Consider the following 26,251-nt stretch of genomic DNA (forward strand, 5'->3'; position numbering starts at 1 on the left):
TTACCTTCAAGCCTTTAAGACCCCAGATGCTATATCTTTTGATAGCCAGGCACTATCAGCTTTTTTTGCCACTTTTGCTTATGCACCCATTTGTCTTCAGTGATACACGATGCTTTCTTATCCATGAGCATTATGTTTTCCATTTATAGGTTACTTACAGTAGTGTTTTGTAGTTTTCTTTGTAAAAGTCTTATTTCTCTAGTTACACTTATTTCTTTCTATTTTATATTTTGGGGTGGGGGTATTGTAAGTGATACTGTTTTCTTGCTTTCTTGGAGGAAGTACAACTAAAATGCTCCAGAGTAGCAAGAAAAGTAAGACTTCGTCTCATGTTCTTTGGGCAAGTTATCAGGAGAAATCAGTCACTGGAAAAGGATATCATGCCTGTTTACATAGAGGGTCAATCAAAAAGAGGACCACTCTCTGGACATAGGTTGACAGGGTAGCTGCAATAATGGATTCAAACATAGTAACAATGGTTAGAATGGCACAGATCTAGGCAGCTTTTCATTGTATTGTACATAAAATTGCTTTGAGTTGGCACCAACTCAATGGCTCCTAATAATAATAATAACAACTCATTATGTGGAGGAATCCAACTGATTTTTGCATATTGATCTTGTACCCTGCTACTTGGCTAAAGTCTTCTATTCAAGCAGCTTTCTTATGAAAGCTGACATTTTCTGTGTATGGGATCATGTCATCTGCACAAAGGCTTAGTTTTACGTCTTCCTTACCACGTTGTATGCTCTTGAGTTCCCTTTCTTTTTGGATATAGCTGGGATTTCAATACAATATTGAATAAGAGTGGTCTGATAGATCGAGCTTGTGTTCCTCCTATTGTCAAGTGGTATGTTCTTCATCGTCTTTTGTCAAGAATAATGTTTTGGTTGTTTTTGTATTCATGCCCTCATTGTGTTGAGGGATTTTCCTTCTACTCATCTATTGCTAAGAGTTTTTACAAAGAAAAGCTTTGGGATTTTATCAAGTGCCTTTCTACTTCATTTAAGGTGTGTAAATAGCATGCAGGCTATATCTAACCTGCTCTGGGTATGCAGGGCTGATTTCCACAAAGCAGGGTCAGACACATCTCTAACCTCCATCTTTTCCACCCTATTCTGACACCAACCATCCTTCCCATGGCACGCTACCTCTATGGCTAGATTTGATCACTCATTGCATTAGCCACAGACGATATCCATGATTATGGAGTTTATTTGGGAAACTAACAAGTTAGAGTTCAGGTGAGAAATGCTCAAGAGACAGTTATTCATTCAGACAATCCCATAGGCAGGCATCTCTCTAATGCGCACCCTCTTGTCAGCCCTCTGCCAGCTCTTGCTGTGCTACAAAGCATTTTTAGGGTTGACACTAAATACCCAAAGGGAACACCACTCTCCATGAGCCTCTCCCCAAAGGCATTCGTCTTCAGCTTTGTGGGCCAGCAAACCAAATTCCCCTAATGAAGTGCCTGGAGGCACCCCGTCCACAAACCACCCTCTGCCTAGAACATTCGGCTGTGTTTGTTCTGTAGGCTGTGAAATCCACTACTGTCTCCCATGCTCTGGCTGCTGGTTCTCCTGCTACTGTGCCACCCCTCTGGTAGCAAAGCTCTCTCTCCTGGATCAAGGAGGTTCAAAGTATCACATGCATCTTGGGGCCCAAAGAGTGTCCTTTATTCCTGATTCTTCCCTCTTATTAGTACCGAGATTCCCCTCTCACCTGTCCCCCCACATTCTTATTCTTCTGTGGATGTTTTTTGCACAGCATGACTTGTTGGGAGTTGGGTTGTTGTTGTTTTACCTTTTTAGTTTCTTCTTTTGTGATGGGTTAGTTCAGATTGGCTAGTTGAATTTGTCATAGCTTCAATAGCTAGTGTGTTTCTGGAAATTTTGTTTGTTTGTTTGTTTTCTAATTGAGCCCTTGGTTTCAGCTCCTCATTTTCCCCTTCCCTCCCTGCTCTCCATCCCTCCTGAACCCTTGATAAGTTATAAATTATATTATTTTGTCCTATCTTACACTGTCCGACGTCTCCCTTCACCCACTTTTCTGTTGTCCATCCCCCAGGAGGTTATATGTAGAGCCTTGTAATCGGTTCCACCTCTCCACCCGACCCTCCCTCCACCCAGTATCGCTACTCTCACCACTGGCCCTGAAAGGATCATCCACCCTGGATTCCCTGTGTTTCCAGTTCCTGTCTGTACCAATGTCCATCCTCTGGTCTAGCCATATTTGTATGGTAAAATTGGGATCATGATAGTGGGGTTGGGGGAAGCATATAAGAACTAGAAGAAAGCTGTATGTCTCATCATTGCTACACTGCACCCCAACTGGCTTGTCTCCTCCCTGCGACCCTTCCGCAAGGAGATGTCCAGTTGCCCACAGCTGGGCCTTAGGCCCCCAATCTGCACCCCACCTCATTCACAATGATATGATTTTTTGTTCTTTGATGCCTGATACCTGATCCCTTTGACACCTCTTGATCACACAGGCTGGTGGTGTGCTTCCTTCCATGTGGGCCTTGTTAGTTCTGAGCTAGATGGCTGCTTGTTTACCTTCAAGTCCCTAAGACCCCAGATGCTATATCCTTTGATAGCCAGGCACCATCAGCCTTCCTCACCACATTTGCCTATGCACCCATTTGTCTTCAGCAAACTTGTCAGGAAGGTAAGCATCATGGAATGCCAATTCAATAGAACAGAGTGTTCTTGTATTGCTTGCAAAATTCTGTCCTGAGATCTCTGGCTCCATTTTTGTCACCAAGTCCGTGTTTTCCAACTACTATTCCTTCCTCTTTGTTTCCAACTTGGCATTCCAATTGCCCATAATTATCAATGCATCTTGATTGCGTGTGTGATCATTTTGAAACTCTGTTTCTAGAAATTTTACCATTTTTTGTAGGTTCTCAAATTTGTTATAGTATATTTTTTGTAATATTCTGTTTATGATCTTTTTATTTCAGTTGGTTCTGTGGAGTTGGTTTTCAACTTTGCATCTCATTTACTTCTGCTCTGAATTTTATTTATTCTCCTGGTTGTTGTGATTCCTATGTTGTACTTTTCTGTTTATTCACTTGTAAGGCTAAGGGATTGATTTTGATCCTCTCTTCTTGTTGTGTGTATTCATTGCTATAAATTGATCTTAGAGTGTAGTTTTTGTTTCATGTTGGATTTTTTGTTATGCTTTTTAATTCCTGCTTAATGATAGGAATTTTCCATTTAAAACTTTAACTTTTAACTTTATATATTACCCAGCGACTTTTAAGCAAAGTATTATTTCATTTCCACATATTTGATTGTTTTCCTCTTATTAATCCTGCTGATTTCTAGTTTTGTGGCACAGTGACCAGGCAAGATGCTTTGTACCATTTTGATATACTTAAGTGTATTGAAGCTTTGTTTGTGACCTAATATACGGTCTGTTCTAGTGAATGATCCATTTAAATTGAAGAAAAATAAGTCTTGTGCTGCTTTTGGGTTCAAGGTAAGCATTGGACTGCTAATCACAAGGTCAGTTGTTCAAATCTGTTAATTACTCCTCAGGAGAAAGATGAGCTTCTCTACTCCTGTTCAGGTTTGCAGCCTTGGAAACCTTATGTAGGGTCACTGTGAGTCAGCATCAACCCAATGGCAGTGAGTTCTTTGGGGTGCTTTATGTCTGTGAGTTCCAGTTGGTTGATTGTGATGGTTAAATTTCCTGTATTTTTGTTGAGTTGTTATAGTTGTTCTTTCCTTCATCAAAAGTGTTGTTCTAAAGCCTCTTACTATTAATTGTAATTGTAGAACTGCCTATTTCTATTTTCAATGCTGTTAGCATTTGTTTGATATATTTTGGACCTCTGTCATTGGGTGCGTAAGTTATGATTATATCCTCTTGGTGAATGGACTCTGAGATAGTTTATTGTGCCAGCCTGGCTGGTAAACACAAGTGGGATTAACTGAAGGGCAGAGAGATAAATGGCTTAGTGAGCCTCGGCTTTCTTGTCTCTCGCTCTTTGATCATCAGACCAGTGTGCGGCTGTCTTGCTTGTTCTGTGCCTCAATTTACAGGCTACACTACCTGTGGGACGCCTAGCCTGTGGACTGTGTCGCTGTAAGTTGAGGCCCCTTTAAGACATCTCTGGAGCTGGGGACTGGCGGTTGGTGACCTGCCTTGTGATTGGCTGCTGTGCTGACAGCCTAGCTCTCTTTATAAATAGAGGAAGATCTGGCATCAGACTAGACTTGAAGGACTGCTAGTCTCTCACACCTCTCTCTCACAGACGTGAGTTGCACTGAGCCATTTGTAGTGCTTTATAATTTAACTGTTTATTTCTGTATATGATTTAGCAGTTCATTTCTTGTTATATATCTAATTATCTTTATAAATAAATATATTAAATTATCAGCAATTTGGTTTTATCTCTCTAGAGAACCCTGTCTAACACAGACTCTTTACTCATTATACAATGACCTTCCTAGGGACGTGGAGGTCAGGGCTGAGTTGGGGAGAGGAGCTCATATTATGGTCTAGGCCTTGCCAGCTAGTAGATGTGAATCCCCTGCTCTTCCTCTCTGCTGCAGCCTGTAAGCAGGCACTACCCTGAACCACAAGGGAGGAGGCAGGGAGTCCTTGGTGTAGTTGGAGAACCTCCCCATAATACTAGCAGATCCACCCTGACAGGGCAGTGAATTATATATGTGTGGCTTTTCTAGCCAAATCTCTATCTTACCAAACAAACTTTTCCTGCATGGGTCTGAAAAGAAGGTGGGAGAAGATACTGGTGGGATTCATTGAGTGAGTAATTGTGAACAGAATTCCCTGGAATGCCATCCTGTTCTGCATATAAAATGGGCCCTCTGAGAAGCAGGAGAGGTGATCTCATTACCAGCAGCAGCCAGAAGTGGATCTTGAGATCTCTGTATGAAGAATCTCCTGTATCCAAAGAGAGCAGTGATAATAGAGAAGCAACAGCAGAACCAGGAACCAGAACATGAAACAGAGTGATGGATTTCCCAGCCCAAGGAGCAGGGAAAGCGGTTGCTTGGGTACAGGAGGCTGGCTTGTTAAGTGGTCTGGGCACTTAATTGGAGGAGTGGAGTTTGCTGACCTACAGAGATGGAGCTGAAAGCTGTTGTGTGCAATGGTATGCTGTTTGGACATCTGTTAGCATCCCCGAAGGAAGTTTCTGACATGTCCTGTTGAACAACTCCATCCTGAGCATTTCTCAATTGCATTACAACTTGTTAACTTCCTTACGTAATCCTTGAATCATGAATATGGTCTGTGAGGTTTTGGGAACCATATAATGGATATTCGATCCTAGATATAAAAGTAGAGAATATTAAGTAACACAACACAACCACCCTGTGCATGCCGCTCACCCCAGCAGTCAGAAGAGCTGCTTGTGAAGATACCAGACTCTGGGTCTTTCCTTGCTTCCTACTCTGTAGACAGCAGGATCCTTGAAACTTTTGTCTTCTTTCGGGGTTTGCCTTTCTTGGATCTGTATCAAAACCACCTCTCCCTGCTTCTATCGAGGTGTGTCTGTATGCCTGCGTTCTCTTGCATGGGAAGATCAGGAAGGTCTTTTCCCTCTGCTGGGATCTCTACTGGCCTGTCTCCGCATGGCATGTTAAGTCAAGATGGCTGGCATGGCCCCTCCTCTTTGTGGTATTTCTTGCTTGCTGTGTTCCTTCCATGTTTTTTTCTTTTAGGTGTTGTTCATTCTGTTTTGTATTGGATGTTCAGTGTTCCAGGATTGTTGTCTGCATCGGTTTCACTTGGCTTTCCAGAATGTTGCTGTAGAGGGACAGCACGGTGCATCTGACGAGCACGACATCTAGACTCACCCCTGATCTAACTTGTTTCAGTGATTGAGAAACAGTAAAATGGCTGATATCTTAATAGTGTATTTAACAGACTCCGCCATTACTCTTATTTGCCAATCCAAATTAGAGAGCAAGGTCCAATCGAAACAGTGCCTTCTGAGGGGAGCCAGAGGATTGGTGAAATCCAAGGCAGAGAGACCCCCTCAGAAGCTATGGTACCTGTGCTGCACGATCCCAAAGGATTCATCTTGGTAGTTTTTTTTTTTTTTCTCAAAAGACACAGGAGGATCACAGGGGCTTATTCTAAAAAACGTTTTAACAAAACAGAAAGCTGCATTGGGGAGAAATAGACCAGGAATGTTGCACCAAGAAATGCTTTTTCAACAAGTCAATGCACCCGCACATCCTTCAGGGGAGCCAGGTTGTCCTTTGAGAACTTCCCTGGAAAACCTCCTGCATCCACCTCAGAGCCCTGTGCCTGCCCTTTCAGATGTTTTATTTCTAAAGCTCAAAGGGCATCTTGAAAGGAGCGTGATTTGAGTCCCTGCAGGATGGCAAATAGCTGTCTTTTAGGTGTTGTTAGTTGAACACCATTCTTTGAAGATCGGTTATAGAAACGGATTCACCACCTCCATCTTGATATTTTTGTTTAATAAAAGTTTCTGTGATTTTGTAACAATACATTTTAACTTAATTCATATGTCAACATTGTCTGTGCCCTCAGTTTCCCTAGAACATGGTCAGACTGTGACTCAGCATTCTGACTGTTCACCTCAGAACCCAAACTCCCAGAGAGGGCGGCCGGCCCCTATATGTGCAACAAAAGTTGGCTTTGTTTTGGAAATACAAAGCAAACACTGAGTGCCGTGTCGCTGTCACCCTGGTGCTGGGAGCTGCTTTTATGGTTCTCCAGATTGCCTCTTATGAACCAGCCCCATGGATTCTTCTTTAGAAAGTGAAAAGTTGCTTGCAGCAATTTTTGCACCCACCTGTAGTTTCCCAAGATCTGATACGCCCACGACTGTTTAAATCTCATACTCTCTGCCATCGAGTCGATTCTGAAACCTGCTACACGACCCAAAGGAACAAACGACGCCAGCGAGTCAGTGACAGCTCACGTAGGACACGGCAGAAAACGACCTGTTGGTTTCCCACGGCTGTGACTCTGCACGGGAGTAGACGTCCCTCTCTTTCTCCCACGGCAGTGCCAAGGCTCCTGAAATCACAGGAGGAGATCCTAAAGAATCCCGGGTTTTCAGTGGCTGACTGTCCAGGAGTGGATCGCCAGGCTTTTCTTGCAAGGCTTCCCTGTGTGGACTCCAACCTTGAACCTGTGGGTTAGCGGTGAAGTGTTTCAAACAGTGATACCACCGAGGGACACCAAAGAAATCCTACAGAAAGGAAAATTGGATTTTGCTCAGTTGCCTGTAATTAATGTTGTAGTTACTGGTGTTTATTACAATGTATTTTTATTTTTTCATTGAAGTCATGGGAAATTCAATGTGTGCGTGTGCGTGTGTGTACGGGGGTGGGGTGGGGGGGTGGATTGTTACTTATTGGACTTAAAGCCAAAGGCTCTCCTTTTCTAACTACTTCTTTGCAACTGAGTATTTCTACTCCCTTGGAGAATTCATTTGATGAGGAAATAATTGTATTTCATAATTAGGCAGAGTGAAAATAAAAGAACCCCCACTTCAGTAGATAGTGTTGGGATAAGATACCTCTTTTTACAGTAAGTAGCCTAAAATTATGTGTTCTTATGTGACTACGGTTCCCAGAGGAAATTTTGATTAAGTGAGTTGTCTTTATACTTCCCTCCCCCCTGGCCTGGTGTACTTTTATTCAGCATGTGTCATCATTGGGACTTAGCACTGAAACCCGACCCTCTCTTTGGGAAGTCACAAAATGAAATGAAATACAAGAAGTGATGTTCTTTAAAATAAATAAATAAATAAATAGCTTTAAGTTAGTGACTAAATTCATTTCTCAAGAAAAGCAAAAAAACCAAACCAGTGGCTGTTGAATAATTCTTGGCAACCCCAGGTGTTTAAAAGTCGAATGGTCCACAGGGGTTCCAGTACCTGGGACCATTGTTCCACACAACACAGTAACTACCAAGTGCTTCTTCCACAGATCATGTTTACAGTAAAAGTAAGCTTCTATGTATTATTTAATCATCACCAGATCCCATCTGAGTTAGTTAGTTTATTGTGCCAACCTGGCCGATAAACACGTGGGGTTAATTGAAGGGCGGAGGGAAATATGGCTTGGTGAGCCTCACCTTTCGAGTTCTCTGGTCTCTTGCTTTGTGATGGTTGCACCAGGGTGCAGCTGCCTTAGCCAGTTCCTGCTTCAGCTTGCAAAGTTGACTTCCTGCATGACATCCCCAAGGAGAAGCCGCATGGACCTACCCCATGCAGCCCTGGGTGCTGGAGCACCCGTGTGGAGAACCCTGCCAGTGTTGAGATGTTTATACATTCACTGATTCAGCTTTCCTCCTGCAGTCGGCATCATTGCCTCTGTTTTGTGAGATGGAGGAGGACTTTGTGGATTGGTGTTGGACATATGGGTTAATGTTGGACTTGTGGGCTTGGGCAGCACTGGGTTGGGATGTTTTCTTGATGTGCACTTAACCTTTATATAAAACTCTCTTATACATGAGTTTCTTTGGATTTGTTTCTCTAAAGTACCCAGACTAATACACCATCAGTGGTCAATATCCCTCTTTCATCGATAAGGAACCTGAGACAGATTTCCCAACTTGCTTAAGGAGCATTCACTCAAATGCAGGTGCTTCTGGTCCACGGACTGGGCTGCCTTCTTTGCAGACCTGTTTCCCTGAGCCTGGAAATAGCAGAAGTTGGGATTAGGCAATGGAAGAGGAACGGTTTCAACACTAAACGTCAGAACAGCACAAGCACAGGGAGACAGCCAAATGGGCAAAGAACCAAGATAAAGTCTCTGAGAACGATTAGTTCTGCCTGATAAAGAAGGACGTGGGGACAGAAGTCCAGGGATCACTGAGATGGCTGAACTCAGGAGAAAGAATAGAGCAGTGAGAGAAACTGACTGAAATCTTGCCATAGCTACAGATATTAATTCATGGGTTTTCTTTTACATGTATTAGTTTTATCATTACAAAAGTAATGATGCAGCTGTAAAAAGGTTTCAACATCAAATGAGGTCCATGTAAAGTACAAGTTACGTCTTTCCTTCCTCCTGCTCTCCCGATAGAGTGTTTTCCCCACACATACAGTGAACTACATAAGCACATAGCCAGATTCCATGCCACTACTCCTCACTCACGGACATGGCAAGCTCCAAAGACTGGGTTTTTGTGTGGGAATCAGCACTAAATGAGAACAGGAAGTTTTTTGTTTAGGAAATATGTTCATAGAAATAATTAAGATTTCCCCATTGTGCTCATCGCTGGGACAAGTCCAGCGGTGGGTATTTTCCTTTGGGAAGAAGGAGGCTCAGAGAAGGCCTAGCAGGCTCTATAAAGCCTAGGAAAGTGGGTTACACGTGGGGCTACTACTCTCCCAGTCGGCAGTTCGAGCCCACCAGCTGCACCTCATGAGACCGAGGAAGCTACCTGCTCCTGTGAAGATTTACAACTGCAGAAAACCTGCAGGGGCAGCTCTCCTCTGTCCTGTAGGGTCCCGATGAATCTGGATCAACTCCGTGGAAGTGAGTTGGGCCTGGAGTTTCAGTGGACTGTGGCTGGCCCATAGCTTAACGACTTCACTTTCCTCCTGTGCTGAGTCAGAACTTCCTTCCTGGCTCCCCTTCAGGGCTCCACTCCTGTCCCTGCAAGCCCTGAGCCCATCAATTGCGCTTCCTCTGGTCCTGGCGAGTCACCCCAGTGTAGAAGCCTGGCAACTCCTGACCCCATCTGGAGGAGGCATCAGGCCCAGATTGGATGCCTTTGGGATGGCAGCGAACTCGCACACGTTTCTTCTACCTCAAGTGCTTCCCTCTTCCTTTGCTCCATTCTCACTCCATGGCAATTTTGAGTGGCAGGGCCACAAGGAGCTGGGAACTCAGAACAGGTACCTGCTGGCTAGTCTCTGCCTGTGGGTCTGCCTGGACACCACAGCCATGGAGGGCATTGGGCCAGTGGCAGCCAGGTGCAGCAGGACCAGGCAGAGGGTTTCAAGGCAGCTTGGCCTGACTTCTGGGGGCCTGCCTAGAGATGCCCCCCGAGGGAGAGGACACTCCATAGCCACTGTTGCCACACCCACTACCACATGAATGTGCTAAAGAGTTGGATAGTAGATTTTTCACTATTATCATAGCTATGAAAAATGGATAATTAGATAGTCCATAAGTGAGGGATAGATATAATTGCCTGGGAGAATTTTGCTCTATTTTTTAAAAATTTACCCTATAAAAACTGCACACTCACCACACACACACAAAACCCACTGCCCTTGAGTTGATTGCTACAGTGAAAAGCTGGTTAAGGTTAAGGATAAATCACACAGTCGATAATGCTCGGATAACAGGGAAGAATATTGCAAAGGAGGATGCAAATTAAGAATCAATATGGAAATACCTTAAATAACAGTTTCATTGATTTTGTCAGGTATTATTTAAATTTTGCCATGAATATTTTAAAACTCAATCTAGTTTGTGTACCTCTTTTGTTATTTTTATTTAAACATTAACTATAAAATAATAAACTACCTTTTGGTATATAGGGCAGGGAACTGGTTGTTAAATTATTTGAGTATATATATACATATATACACACATATACACACACAGATATGTGTGTGTGTGTCAGAGAGGGTTTCAAAAAGTACATGGAAAATGGAATTAAAAGATAATGGTGTGCTAATTGGGTGCATTTCCACTTTACATGATGGGTCTAGGTAAGAGAAGTTGGGGGGAAGATGCTGATAAGTTTATGTGATTCAGTTGTGAGTGACTGTTAACAGTTAATTGTGATCGTAAAAACTTGGAACTCTAAATTGGAACTTGGGAGTTGGCCACTTTTGCCATCCGACTTGGTTTAAAATTACCCAGCTCAGAAGTGGGGGGTGAGGGTGGGCAGGGCTCACTACCATGGAGAAAGCAAAGCTAAGAGTGGAGTGTGTCCTTTGGACTCAGATCCCTGTGCACCAAACCTCCTGATCAAGGAACAGGTGTCCCCCAGAGGAGTGGCGGGAGAACAGCAGCAGAGCAGAACCAAGAGCCGGAGCAAGGAAAGCCACTGCCTTCCAACAGGAGACTTGCTTGCACACTGGGGGTGCAATCAGAGCCACGTTTGCTGACCCACAGTGCTAGGGCTGAGTATGTTCAGGCTGGGGTTACAGTGGGGGGGCATGTCCTTTGGCCACTTATTATCAAAAGGGGTTTGTAACATTTCTAGAGCAGGACAGAGACCAATGGGCTGCATGGCTGAGAAGCCAAGGACCAAAGAGAGCCCTGCTTGCAGGCAGAGCTAAGAAGAGCCTGTCTGGGCTGAAGAACTATATCCTGAACTTTTCTGATCTCGAATTGTAACCTGTTAACTTCCCTAATAAACCCCGTAACTGGATTGGGGGTGTGGGGTGATAATGGTATTTCCCCCCCACAAACTTTTTGAAGACCATATATATTTTTTGAGAGGCAGTTTTGAGAAGTCTTATATTAAGGAGAACTATTTTGCCCTAATGATTGGTCAATTTTGACAGTTTTTTCCTGCTTTGTGCCATGGAGTTATAAGCATTAGCCACAGATTACAGGGCAGTCTTCAAATTGTAAGGTCTTGCTACTTTTGCTTTGTTTTGACATCCTCGGTATTTCTGCCCTGACCCCTGGACTTTCCCAGTGCTGGAAACTTTGCCCTGGAAGGAAGATATAAATCAGAGAAGCGATGAGAATGGAAACAAAGGGAAAAGCAAGACTCTAGGGAAGATTTGTTTGGATCTGGAAAAAAAAATTAACCTCAAAACTACTTTTAGCACATTTCCTAATTGTCTCAGCCAAGTGTAAATGTAGAGACCAACAGGACCTTGGAAGCCATGTCAACCTCTTGCTTTTGTTTAATTTTCAAGTCCCAGGGAGTTTACTGTATTTTCTAAAGGTCACAAAGCTGACTGTTGAGCAAGCCAAGACCCAAGCCCAAGTCTTTCCTTCCTGTAAACGCACTTACCATTGAAGCCCCTTTCTTCTCCCAGATAGTTCATAGTTTCCAAAACACAGTGGATATTATTTTCAAATCAAGACATACATGTCTGCCAGTGTTTCCCCAAGTGTTTCTCTGGGGGACACTGGGACGATCCAGCACGCTTGAAAAAGCAAATACTTACACCCTTGTTCCCTGGCTTATGTGCTATAGTACAAAAAGTGTTGACAGCCAGGCGGGGGCTGAGTGTTTGTTTTCACCTGAAAAGGGGTGGTAGACCAGAGAGGTTTGAGACTCCATGCCACGGAGCACTTTAAGAAGGGGAGAGGAGCCGGGAGGCCCTTTGGCAAGTGGCTCAACCTTAGGTCTGTGATTTCCAGCCCCATAAGCCAACTATGCTCTGTCCTCTTGGGAAAGGCCCTTAGTTTTCTGCGTCCTTCCTTATCTGTAAAGTGAACATGCAATTGCTTACCTCACTTGACTCCTGGGAGGGTAAGATTTGTAAAAGGTTAGTTAGCATAATGGTTGGTTCGTTCATCAACTCAGTAGAAGTTACTGTTAGAAGAAAGGTCTTCCAGTGCTCGTTTTGAAAAAATAAAACTTTTAAAATTCCCATAATACTTAAATTGTTCTTGTAGCTAATAAGGAGCCTTGACAGACTTAAAACTTTTAATGTCACTATTGTACATAGTATACAATTCAAAAGTGCAGAAAGGGAATGTAGTGAAAAGTAATTTTTCTCAATTTCTTCCCAGCCACTATCCTTTGCTACGCAGGTTCTTTACAGTGTTTTGTGTGCCCCTATAGGTCTGTTCTGTGCATATAGTTAGTTTTAAATAGCATGTTAGAAATGTAACTTCTGTCGTTGAAAGAATGACTGTACAGTGGGCGTCCCAAAACATAACTGCTTTCCATTTTCAAGATCAGAACATTCCAGTTGTATTGATAACCTACATTCCAGTTATATTGATAACCTACAGAGAAGCAAATGATCATGGGTACTCTAGTCAAAAGAAAAACTTGTTAGTTCTACAACAACATAAGCATTACGTTGTACTCTTATTGCTCAACTAGTTTGATAGCATTTGGTAGCATTACTATCTAGCATTTTTTTCTATGGCTATATGTGTTGACCATGCTAGTTTGTATGGGGAAAAGAGACATCATGAATGAAACATTGTATCCCATTTTGTTACTTCCATGTGTGAACATTAGTTTCTAATGAGATGTCCCCAAATAGTGCTGCTGTTCATCACAGCACATGCCCTAGATCTGAATGAGTTCAATTATTAACAAGACAATGGAATGAGGACATTGAAACCAACTTAAAGTCATATATGAATTTCTTGCTCATTTGAGTTAGAATATACTTATACTCATCTTCACACTTCTCTCCTACTAGGAGGAATTGTTTTGTGAAGAAGGCAAGATAGCCCCTTGCTTGCATGTTTTTGACTAGCTACTCTAGCCAGCATATCAAAACAAGAGCAGTGTCCCCTCAGCCAGGATTCTGGATTAGAGACCAGCATTTTGCACAAACAAGCAAAGTCAAGACCTGAGAACAATAGGATATCTGGGATACCATGTGTTGATTTTTCAATCATTCAGTAAAGTTGATAGTGAGAGAAATTATTTTATTAGGGACATTGTCTGCTCAACTTTTCAAAGAGTTGCCTGCTCTTTTACCAGAAAAAACAAAAACAGTTTAAAACTTAAAAATAAAAAACATGTTTACTAACTCTAATTCTTTTTTATGAGCCTTCAACTTTGCTTGGTTTGTGGTTTATTTTGTTATATAATAAGATCAGAGAATATAAAAACTGGGCCAATAATCCATGGTAATGCCATGGCTTTCATTTTATTCATGTAAAAATGCTGTGGGTGAGGTGTCTGGTCACCTCTAACTTCACAAGGGAGAAAGGCATTCAAGATGAACTGCCCAAGGCTGATTTCTATGAGGCAGAGGTAAGACAGCATCCACCCTCCAAGTTCTTTAACAATACGGATGCCACACACTCGCTACTTCTCCACCGGACTTGATCATTCATTGCAGTGGACACATGGGGTTCACAGGCAGTACTCACGAGTACAGGGGTTTTTAGGGAAGTCACAGTTTGCAATCGAAGGTCAGAAATAACCCAGCTTCCAGTTCTCCGATCAAATAGCCGCTTCATTATAGTGCCTGCAAGCAGGCTTCTCCCTGGCTCACAGCCTCATAGTCCCCTGGCTAGGCTCACACAATTGTTACAAAGTTCTTTTAGCTCTGCCCGTAGTGTTCAGAGGCAGTTCGCTTTGCCACCAAGTCTTGGCCTGTAGGCACTCGGCTTTCGCTCTGTGAATTGGCAAATGTTTCCACCAAGGGTCCAGAGACACTCACTCTGTCAGCAAGCCATCTGCCCAGAGGCAGCCAGCTTTCTCTCTTCAGAAGCTGGGAGACCCACCGCACCAGCCCCTGTCAGCCTCTCGGTTCCGCGGCTGCCCTTTCTCTGCTGTTGCTTCCTGAGTCTCTGGTGTTACAGATTGCTCAGACTCTAGGCCAAGAGGTTCCCAGTGCAGGGAGATTAGGTCCAAAGGTCCACTCCAACTCTTTTCTATGGATGGTTGCAAAGCCTCCTTTTCTGCCTCTAGGGGTGGCTTGTTTTAAGCCTAGTGGATGTCAAAATTGATCAGCCCTGAGTTAGTTAATTGTGCCAGCCTGGCTGATAATCACATGTGGGGCTAATTGAAAGGCGGAGGGATAAATGGGTGGTGAAGCCTTGCCTTTCTAGTTCTCGGGTCTCTTGTTTTGTGATGGTTGCACCGGGTGCAGCTGCCTTAGCAGTTCCCTGCTTCAGCTTGCAAGATTGACTTCATACAAGACATCCCCAAGGAGAAGCTACATGGACCTATCCCGATGCAGCCCTGGGTGCTGGAGCAGCCGTGTGGAGACCCCTGCTAGTGCTGAGATGCTTGTTCGTTCACTGACTCAGCTTTCCTCTTGCAGTAGGCATCATTGCCTCTGTTTTGTGAGGTGGAGGACTTTGTGGACTGGTGTTGGGTTAATGGGTTAATGTTGGACTTGTGGGCTTGGGCAGCATTGGGTTGAGATGTTTTCATGATGCATCTTTTCTTTACATATAACTCTCTCTTATACATGAATCGCTGTGGATTTGTTTCTCCAAAGTACCTAGACTATTACATTATGGTACCTTGGGAGTGGGTTACTGGAGAAACAAATCATAAGATAGAGAGTAGATGTTTGTTTGACCTCTCCCTCATGGAAGTTTTCCTTCTTTTTCTAACCAGAGGTCAGATAACACCACACTGTTTACTGGGTTGTTTCTGGGAAGTAGGAAAATAGAAAGTTTGTAAGCCCACTCGCTTCAGTCATTAAAATTTGATCTTTAAATGGGTTTAGGCCATAGCTGTAATGTGGTAGCTGAACATTGAATAAGGAAGACTGAAGAGACTTACTGCACTTGAATTATGGTGCTGGTGAAGAATATTGAAAGCACGGTGGATTGCCACGAGAGCAAACAGATCTGTCTTGGAAGAAGTACAGCCAGTGTGCTCTTTGGCGGCAGTGATGATGAGACTTCGTCTCACATACTTTGGACATGGCATCAGGAGAGACAAGGCCCCAGAGAAGGACATTACGTTTGGTGAAGGAGCAGCAAACAGACAAGCCCCTTGGAAAAGGATGCCGTATTTGTGAAGTAGAGGGTCAGTTAACATCATGAGAAGGGAAGATGAAGACCTTCGATAAGATGGATTGGCACAATGGCTGCAACAATGGGCTCAGTCATACCACGTGTGAGGCACGGGCCTGGGCAGTACTTCCTTCTGTTGTTCCAAGTCGCCATGAATTGGAATGAACTTGACAGCAACAGACACCAGCAACATTATATGCCAGGCGGAGTTATGCTACTGAGAGATATTAGGATAATTAATTATTTTGTACCCAATTATATTGAAGGGTATAACTTCTACTCTACCTTACCATCACATGACCCCTTACCCTCCTGGGTAATGGGCACTGAGATATCATGGAAACCCTGCTCAGGCTCCCCTGTCCCTCATCATTCTGAGCCCTCACCCACATCTCCTCTCAAGATCCCCAGGCGCAGGTCTTCCCGTATGCTCCCTGATGGAAGGCACTCCCACTCAGGCCCTGCTCTGCTGAAAGCACTGCCCTGGGAAGTTGCTTTCAGCATGAACACTCTTCAGTTAGATAACTTGCAGAAAAATCAAGTGCTTACAATGTGCCAGGAATCATGCGGTGTGGATCAACCTAGGATGCTAACATTCCCTTCTCTTGGATGTTTTTCGGTTTTTCCTGTCACAGTTTTTCTTCCCAAGAGCAGTTTGGTTTTTTCCTCTCAGAACGTGCCTTCTGAAAAGCACGTTGGTTCGCTTGCTTCACTGCAACACTGCATCTCTCTAAGGTTATCTGGTTCTGCGAGGTTATTGCTTTGCCTAGTCTCCAAGCCCTTTCACGTATGTGTGTGTATTTGACTATTCTTTTCTGTGTGTGAAAGGCATGAGTCCCTTTACATTTTTCTAATCAGTTGTTTTCAAGTATAATTTATAGACAATAAAGTTCATGCATTTAAAAAAAAGAAAAAGTCTTCTACGGAAATACAAGAAATTGGAGGTCTTAATGAAATAAAAAATTAAAATTATAGTGAATATAAGCTTCCTTAAGTGGATTTGACAACTTATGACATGGAAAAATTCATAAACTGTGCAATGCTTTCAAATTAAATTGTCTGAGAAGCCAAAAAAAAGAAAAGAAAATATATGTCCCACTCAGTGCTTTGGAAAACTAAGGAACCAGTAGTCTTTGTCAGTAGCTGGAAAAAATCTGGAACCATGAAGAAAACTCCTCTCTGGGACTGAATGTTAAAGGGAGCCTGTGAGCAGGCTGAAATGCTTAGTAGGTGACCACCTGGATCTACTTGTTGAGTGGAAGTGGGAGAAATGCAGCAATAAAGAGACAGGTTGAGTTTGGCCACTGACACCTGTGGACTTGGTTTACAGGGGAAAAAGGAGAAGATGAGAGCGGGTTGACTGGTCTAAGGTTCATGACCTAGCCTGAGGGGGCTAGGCTTGAGTTGGTGAGAGCCCATGGCCTAAGGAAAGGCGAGCAATGGGCACCCTGTGGAGGCTGAGTGAGGCAGCCCACATTGAGTTGATGACCAGAACCCGACCAGCTGGAGACTTTTGAGCCTGTGAACTGGTGCATATTGTTGCTGACTTTATGGATGGCCTGTCTGGATTTGACTTTGTTTATGGATGCAGACTTCACAAGGTTCCAACTGGAATGAAGACTTCGTGTCGAAAAACATGATTGTCTTCTCTCAGAGAACTGGGTTGATATAAGTGGGCAGTATATAAATTGGGTAACTAAAATTGGGGGAGATAAAGGCATGAAGTGGTTGGCTTACAAACTTTCACAGGTAGGGGAAAAAATTCACAAGATTATAGGGTTAAGGTATAGGTGTTAATTGCAATTGTGAAGCTAAGAATTATATACAGGTGCCAGGTTGGCAAGGGATGGATTGAGTTAGTTAATTGTGCCAGCCTGGCCGATAATCACATGTGGGGCTGGTTGAAAGGTGGAGGGATAAATGGGTGGTGAAGCCTTGCCTTTCTAGTTCTCGGGTCTCTTGTTTTGTGATGGTTGCACCGGGTGCAGCTGCCTTAGCAGTTCCCTGCTTCAGCTTGCAAGATTGACTTCATACAAGACATCCCCAAGGAGAAGCTACATGGACCTATCCCGATGCAGCCCTCGGTGCTGGAGCAGCCGTGTGGAGACCCCTGCTAGTGCTGAGATGCTTGTTCGTTCATTGACTCAGCTTTCCTCCTGCAGTAAGGCATCATTGCCTCTGTTTTGTGAGCTGGAAGACTTTGTGAACTGGTGTTGGGTTAATGGGTTAATGTTGGACTTGTGGGCTTGGGCAGCATTGGGTTGGGATGTTTTCGTGATGCACCTTTTCTTTACATAAAACTCTCTCATACATGAGTTGCTGTGGATTTGTTTCTCCAAAGTACCTAGACTATTATAAGCCCCTCACTTGTTAGGGTTCCATATATCTTATTTACGTAGTCCCACCCAGTCACTTAGTGGAAGATTCAAAGACTCCACCTAGAAGAACTATATTAAGTCACTGCACCACAACTTTGATCCAGTCATGGAAGCAGTCATCAAGGTATCAAATGATGATTACATTAGACAAATCTGCCACAAAACCTTTTAAAGTGTTAAAAAACAAAGAAAGCATTTGAAACTAAGGTGTGTCTGACCCAAACGATGGTATTTTCAATTGTCCCATCTGCCTATGAAAGCTGGACGTTGAGACTGATGAATAACTGGCACCTTGGGATTCTGATGGCATAGTTGAAGAACGCTGAAATCACCATGGACTGCTAGAACACATCTGCTTGGCAGTATAGGTAAAAGTGCTCCTTAGAAATGAAGGTAGAAGGTTCATCCTGTGTACTTTGGTCATGTTATTGGCGAGGAAGGCGGTCCCTGGAGAAGGACCTCGTGCCTGCTAGGAGACCCTCAGTGAGCTGGGTTCACACAGGGGCTGCAGCAGTGGGCTCAGCACACTGTCAGGAGTGTGAGTTTGGAATAGGACCGGGCAATGCTTTGTTCTGCTGTGGCTGTGAATCAGAACTGATTTGACTGTACCTCACAATAGCAACAAATAAGTAAACAACAAAGATAGCTAGACTAAGAGATTGGGAGTGGATTCATCCCTGGCATCCCCACCCCCACCCCCCTGCCCCACTCCCCCGTTCCTCTCTCATAGGCCAGATGCTCATGTGTTAGCCAATAAAATCAAAGAACCCAGCTCCCACAGTGGCCAGAGAGTAACAGCCTGGGTGTGGTTGTGTTTTGGAATATCGGAATGTGTTTTATTTATTATCACATGTAGCTTTCAGGCTATCATATGATTATAATAAGGACCCTTATCATTCTTAATCTCTGTTATTTTGTTGTTGTTATACTGTCTATTGACATATTATCCCCAGTGATACTAATAAAACACACTGTTAATGAAGTTAATGAAGTATGAATATTACCATCTAATATATGAAAAATTCTGAGTCTCAGGAGCTAGGTCTGTACCCTCCAGTCAGTTGCTCTCAAAGGACAAAGCCTCAGTGGATAATCCTCCAGACTGCTAAATTGATTCCGCCAGCTGCACAGAGCAAAGCAGTGTAAAATTAAGCCTGAGTTCCATATTTCCTACGGTGATCTTTCCCTCCCTATACAGCTGTTTATCCAAATTGTTCAGATGCTCAAGAGAGAAACAATATCGAAGTGACTGAGAGATGCTGACTGTGCCCGGAGAGCCAGGGGAGGGAAGGTCCCAATGATAGAAGGGGGCGGGGGAGGAGGAGGAGGAAGAAAAGGACAAAGAAAACAGCCCTGTTGCTCTTTCATGGTAGAGCAGACTGGCACATATGCGGGAGGCTAACACCCTTATTCTCAAAAGGTTTCCATTCTGGAAAGTTGAAAACATTTTCAGGAAGAAGTAGCAATTAAAGAATGAATATAAATTAATTACAGATTGACACAGCAACTGAAAAGGATTGAGTTATTGGATTAAAGCGAATTATGATAAGCTTTATCTGGTATACATCTTTAACTTTGGAGCAAAGATTTAAGAGCATTAAATATATTAACTAATGTGTCAGTCAGCTATTATGCCTATAACCACAATAATTATGTGTTGTCATGGTATTTTCTCTCCAAAAATGTAGCTTTTTGATCAGTTCTTTAGTCTTTGGTAAAAAGAAGACTTGAAGCAGTTCATATCTTGCCAAACTTTAATAATATTCAGAATATGAGTCAATTATAATGGACTGCTTGTTGACCAGCCCACATCCACCACTGAAAACCCGAAGCATGTACATATGTACATGTGCAGGGTGTCAGGACTTCCAGATGTTTCTGGAAAAATACATAAGGAAAATATAATGCCATTTTCCATAAATTTTCTTAATCTTCCTTGTAACTATGCATATCAATCATACCGCATGAAGGATTATAGTAGGGTAGCTGTATATTTTGATGGGAAATATTTAACATATAAAAACCTAGTTTTTCTTAAGGCCCAGAACATTACTCAATAAATTTTTGAGAAATAAGCACTCAGCATATAAAATAGAAGAAAGGATACAGATCTGTATATAAGAACTTTCCAGTGACAGGAAATAAATAGTAGGAAAACACAAGTAATGAAATTAATATAATTAATGCCTACAAGCAAATCATTGTTCCCGTGATTTTTCTCCCCCCCCACCTCCTTCATTTCTAGATTGAAAAAGAAAAAACAAGCCAAACAACAAAATGCAGAGACCACTTCAGCCACCGCTACCAGGAGTCGCACTGGAAAAGAAGATGCTCACGCCGCCACTGTAGAGCCAGACAAGGGCAACATCACTATCGATCACGAGGAGTACATTACCGATGAGAAGAAGAAAAGAAAAAACAATCAGCTAAAGGAGATCAAGCGTACCGAATTAAAGAGATACTATAATACTGGTACGTAAGTGGCAGTGGCAATAGCTGCAGCATTTTGATTTTAAAATCGTGCTTTTTTTAAGGGGTATAATGTTACATGGTCATATTAGTAATGGTAACAGATTATTGAGTAACTAAAATGTACCTCAGGCATTTGCTCTGTAGATAATCTGTGTACAGGGGTGGCAGTGTGGTCCATGTGTTGGTATATCTTATTTGTGCATTGTCTAGTACAGTGGTTCTCAATCTTCCTAATGCCGCGACCCTTTAATACAGTTCCTCATGTTATGGTGACCCCGTATGTGGGTGTATCTGCATGTAGGTGGACCCACCTGGAGACGGATAGAGGAGTGGTGCTTTGGTTCCTAAGACCATCAGAAATATGGTCTTAACGACCCCTGTGAAAGGGTCATTGGACTTCCCAGGGGGTCGTGACCCCCAGGTTGAGAACCACTGGTCTAGCACATCCTATGTGCTAACATTTGTCAGATGAGTGAGTACTTTCCCTATATGTAAAATAGTTAATTTTTCATAATATATGTAAACATATACATAAAAGAGTTCATAGAAGTGCCTCTGCTTTTTGGCATCAGCTAGGCAATGAAAAATGAAGAGGACAGGGTTTATCAGTTCAAAACATAGACTTGGAAGCTTTACAAAAAGGGAACTTTAAAATGAATTTACAGCATCATCATTTCACACAAGAGCCGTTGCCTTGTGAGCTGCGTTATGAGAAGCGGCATATCTCCCCTGGTGGGCATGATCGCCGTGCCTCTCTGGGCTCTTTCATCTCTTGCTGTCACTCACCAGCCGAGAGTATGGTCAGAAAGAAGTGCAAAGGAAGGGCAGTGCTGGTGCTGGTGCTGGTGCTGGTGGTGTGGTGTTCAAGTTCATTCCAACTCATAGCAACCGGATGGAAAACAGAGAAAGCGTCTGCTTGCCCTTTGCCCTCTTCCCACTGGTTGCTATGGGTGAACCGTTGTTTCGGCCACTGTGTCAGTTGACGGTGGGAAGCCTTCTTCTTTGGGGCTGACCCTCAGCTTTATGAAGCGTGGTGTTCTTTTCCAGGGATTGGCCCCTTTGGATACATATCCCAAGCATGTGAAACAGTCTTGCCATCCTTGCTGGTCAGGAGCATTCTGGCGATACTTCATCCAAGACAAGATTTGTTGATTTTTTGGCAGTCCAAGATCCAGGCCGTCCTTAGATTGTGCCAGATTTATGGGCATTTCCTATTTGCCTTTTGATGTTATATAAACTTGACCTCCATTTTAAATTATTGAACCAACCCCTGCTGGCAGCAAGTTCTTTATCGTGGTCGTCTCTCACTTGGTGCCTGTGTAGCTGTTAAGTGTCCAAAAGGCTTCAAGTCTTTTCTTGAACTGCCCCCAAAACCCAAACCCTGCCTTAGAGTTGATTTTGAATGCCTCTATAGAGGGTTGCTGGAACTGTAAATCACTATGAGATCAAACAGCCTCATCTTTCACCAGCAAAGTGGCTGGTGAGTTTGAACTTACAACCTTCCAGGCAGCAGCCAATGCTTCACCCATCATCCCGGGACTCCTTTTCTTGCACTAAAGGTCAGACTAAATCAGAACCATTCGCACCCGTTTCACCTAGCCTACCCATTCTCCCGGGCATTTTTAGGAACAAATATCATTCATAACCCAAGCACTGCTTACATAGTCAGTATCCTTCGCCAACACTCTAATTCAAATCAATCAGTTCTTCCGTCTTTCTTTATTGCCTAGCTTCCACCTACAGATCAAACAATTAAAAATACCAGGGCTTGAGTTGGGCACGTCTTACTCTGTAAAGTGACATCTTTGCTTTTATGCATTTGAAGAAGGTCTTTTGCAGCAGATTTCCCCAGCGCAGCAACACTCAGTGTGATTTCTGGATTGCTGCTTCGCTCTGCGTTGATTAGGGCTCCAAGTACAATGCGGTGCTTGAGAGCTTTTTTCCATCCATTGTGATGCTGTCTATTGGGCTCGTTGCAAGACTTCGTTTTCCATCCTGAAATTTGTAATCTTTCATCATCAGTAAGGGCTTCAAATCCTCCACACTTTCACAAGCAAGCGTATGTCATCTGCACATTGCAGGTTGTTAATCCAGTCTGGACATCACGTTTTTCTTCATGCCGTCCAGCTTCTTGGATTATTTGGTAGCATGCAGGTTAGTATGTAAGATGAAAGGATACCACCATGATGCACGCCTTTCCTAAGCCACCCAGCATCCTCTTGTTTTGTCTGAATAACTGCCTCTTTGTGTATAGGTTCCACATGACCACAATTAGGGGTTCTGGAATTTTGTTCTTTATAATGTTAGCTGTAATTTGTGATGAGTCACACAGTCGAAAGCCTTTGTACATTCAACAAAACACAGAAGAGTATCTGCCTTCAGCCAAGATTCATCTGACATCAGCCAAGTGTGAACTCGTAGCTGTAGATTCCAAGTCATGAGAACTCCATAGGACAGAGCAGAACTGTTCCAGGGGGGTTAAGGCCACAGTCTCTGTGGAGGCGGCAGCTACAACTTTCTTCAGTGGCTGCTTCTGGGTTCAAACTGTTAGCCTTCTGGTAGCAGCTGAGTGCTTCACGACGGTGTCACTAGGACGCCGGCACAGGTTATCAGGAGTCAAAATGTGATTTGGCAAACAGGTACGGAGGACCACTAGACCAAGGGAAAGAAGATGGGGCAGGGAGAGGGTGTGGGTTGCCTTAGAGAATATGGTACTTAAAAGTTGGCCTTGTAGCAAAGTAATGAGTCTTTTTCCTTGGGGTCTCAGACTTGGCCCTTCCTATGCAAAAGTCACAACAAGAGAGATTGGGGTCTCTGTGCTTTGGGGTGAGTTTTCTAACAGACAAAGTTGTTTCCTTTGGGGGTAGTAAGGAGGCTCTTCCAAGAGAGACAAATGAAGTTCTTGCAGCTCAAAGCATGTAATTTACAACATTCCAGTGGCTTTATATGATTATTATGTAATGCATTACATAGCTTGATGGATTTTCTACCAAAAAATATTTATTGAGATGAAATTTGCTAACATGAAATCAACCATTTTTCAGTGAGCAGTTCATTGTCATTTAGCTCAACTCACAAGTTTGTATAATCACCAAAATATTTTCATGATGTCAAACTAAAAGCCTTCACCCATTATGCTTTTTGTCCGCATTTCTCCCGCGTTACCATAGTGGTAATGAAAACAGCTGGTCTGGGACATTTCTCCAGGCGAATCCAATGCATAATGAAACCATTATGTAGGCCGTTGAATTCCAGGGCTTCATGATCCTCTCCACATCTGGCTCTCGCTGACCAACCTCTTGGCAGGTTAACTTGATCTGGTGTGTCTGATGGCCATCCCAGGAGGCTGTCTCCACCGCTAGGTGGAGCATCAGGCAGCAAGCCCAGCAAGACCAGTCCCATGACTTCTTTCTGGTCAAGGGAGAAAAGGAAGGAGACCCAGGAGAGGGCTGTGTCCGCCATCCTCAGGCTGAGTGTTATTCTGTCCTCAGTGTGCAGCTGCCGAGGGAGCTTAGTGTTACATGGTGAGCGTGAGGCCATGAGATGGATATGAGAGAGCGGACGGTGAAGCAGCACCGAGTGGGGCCGCGCTCTCAGGCACGCCTGAGCCAAAACAGAGGCAGGGGGAGAGAAACAGCACGTTGAAAAAAGGTGCTCTGAGAAATGACACCATTTGGTGAAGGAGGAAAAGGATGGAATGACTACCTGACACACTGGAGCCCTACGGGTTGAGAGAGAGATCCTGACTGTGCATTTGGGGATGTACACTTTTAAGCACTGGCTTCCTTACTGCCGAGGGAGTGGCTCACACCAACCAGCTATGAGAGAAGAATCTGCTCGTAAAGATTCAGTGTCAGGAACCCTGTGGGGCAGTGCTACTCTGCCTTCTAGGGTGGAGATGAGACAGGGGATACACATATCTAACATGTAAGTGGATTTGTCTAACGCTTAGGTCCTCAAACTCATTTAACCTACCACCTCCTTTTCAGAGGAAAAAAAGTGACTCAGCCCCTCCTGGCACTTAAAAACATGTGCACGGTGGCCCGTATAATCCAGGATGAAGTGTCGCCATCTGCTCTTGTAGCCCCCTTGGATGGTTCCAGTGGCCCCAGGGCACAGCAGTCCCACGCACTTTGGGAAACACTGAAGCCAGTCACACCACTGGATGCATCCCATGCATCAGTGTCTCGGGCCACTGCTGCTTTTCAACAAAAAGAACAGCCAGATGCTTGGCTTAATGTTCTGCCTCCGAGACGGAGTTCCCTTCACCCCTGCCCTTGAGGGAAGTCCCAGCAAAGGACCACAGTGCTGCAGCTGTCCATTTCTCCGTGGTCCGTGCCTTTCTCCCAGAGCCAGCCTGGGTTTCCTCTTCCTCAGTCAGTGGGAACTCCGGCTGAGGTCCCTGGGGCAGACCGGGAGAGACCAGGGTGATGGTGCCTTTGGGGCCTGGGAGCCTGATGTCTTCTATACTATTTTCATTTCATGATAGAGCGCCATCAGTATGGCTTGTTGGGTGAGGCAACACCCAGTTTGTAATGGGCCGCTCAGGTTGTGTGGTACCTTGGTGGCCCATGGTTTAAGCGTTCAGCCCCTGCCAAATCCCACTAACAAACTAAATGCTGTCTTTTAAAAGGAAAGAAGTTACCTGCAGAGGATGGCAGGGCTTTGCTCCAAATTCATCAGCGTCTGTACTTGATTCACCTGTAGAGTCCTGCCAAAGGCTTCAAATAGCATTTCTATCCGCCACGCAAACTTTAGGCATCAAACCAACATCTAGAGTAGTGTTTGACCAAGTCAAGTGGTTACATAAAAATGAATCAAAACAAGTAATAATGTGTTTTAATGTATTTTTCAAAATTAACTATTAAAGTGTAGTTAAATTTGACAAAAACATACATGAGTATTTATAAATGTATTGAGAAGTTCGCATCATATTACAGGAGCTAAATATATATTAAAATGCCATGAATCTCATCACAAAACATGCTTACATTAAAGAATACATGCTCCCTTCATCTTAGAATAGTACACATCTTTCCAAGTGCATGGAGATAGGAATGGAAATTTTAAAAATATAGATGAAACCTCAGTGCAGAGAAAATCTTTAAGTAAATGCAGTGAGACTGGGATAAGGCTGGGAAATATGGAGAATTCTTAGAGTTAGGTTGTGCAAGTCGAACCTGAATTAAAATATTATTATTGGGATTAAGCTGTGTTTTAATGTAAAGGCTTAATGAAGAATCGTGGATCATAAAAGTGAGACTTTTAAGAGCATTGTACTTTAGAGGTCAGTATAGCAAACACAGCAAACTGTTCGTATGTGGTCAATTTTGTGATTATCGTAGTCAGAGATTTGCATAGTGAGACCCTTTGGTGTATGAGGGAAGAGTTTAGCTTTTCAATAGTAAGTCTTTAATGTCCATGTTAATCATTTCAAATCACAGTTTTTCCTCTTAAACTCTAAAAACCCTTAGCAGATCAAAGAATCCACAAGTCAGATCATTATCTGATCACTTAGGTTCATTCACGTCATAACTGTTTGAGGGCCTCCGAGGCAGATCACTTTGTAAGGTAGATAACCTACCTACCGTGTGGAGCTCTGTTCGGGATTTTACTTCCGTATGGCTCAGCGACTACAGAGTGTGTGACGAAGTAAGGCTCATCATCACACATGATGGGGCTTCACACCTTTTGTAGTGAATTAGATGATGGAATTTTTCGCTGAACTTTTTGAAGCCTTCTTTAGGTTTAACTGTAACACCTTATGATACAGGTATTTCAGATGTT

At 43.4% G+C, this 26,251-nt stretch overlaps 1 protein-coding gene across 6 annotated transcripts in view; it reads left to right on the forward strand.

Moving 5' to 3' along the window:
• NCOA7 (nuclear receptor coactivator 7) overlaps positions 1-26,251 on the forward strand; it is a 199,215-nt gene that overhangs the window by 90,862 nt on the left and 82,102 nt on the right. For 5 of the 6 annotated variants that reach the window (XM_045294348.1, XM_045294347.1, XM_045294349.1 and 2 more), the window contains exon 3: positions 20,238-20,464. The exons of the other annotated variant lie outside the window; for it this stretch is intronic. In XM_045294348.1, the coding sequence (XP_045150283.1) occupies positions 20,238-20,464 (227 nt within the window). The remainder of the gene's footprint in view (positions 1-20,237; positions 20,465-26,251) is intronic. 6 annotated transcript variants of the gene reach the window in all.

Source organism: Echinops telfairi, unplaced genomic scaffold (assembly GCF_000313985.2).
Source record: "Echinops telfairi isolate 266 unplaced genomic scaffold, ASM31398v2 ScPeMD7_3533;HRSCAF=4204_0, whole genome shotgun sequence".
Lineage (NCBI taxonomy): Eukaryota > Metazoa > Chordata > Mammalia > Afrosoricida > Tenrecidae > Echinops > Echinops telfairi.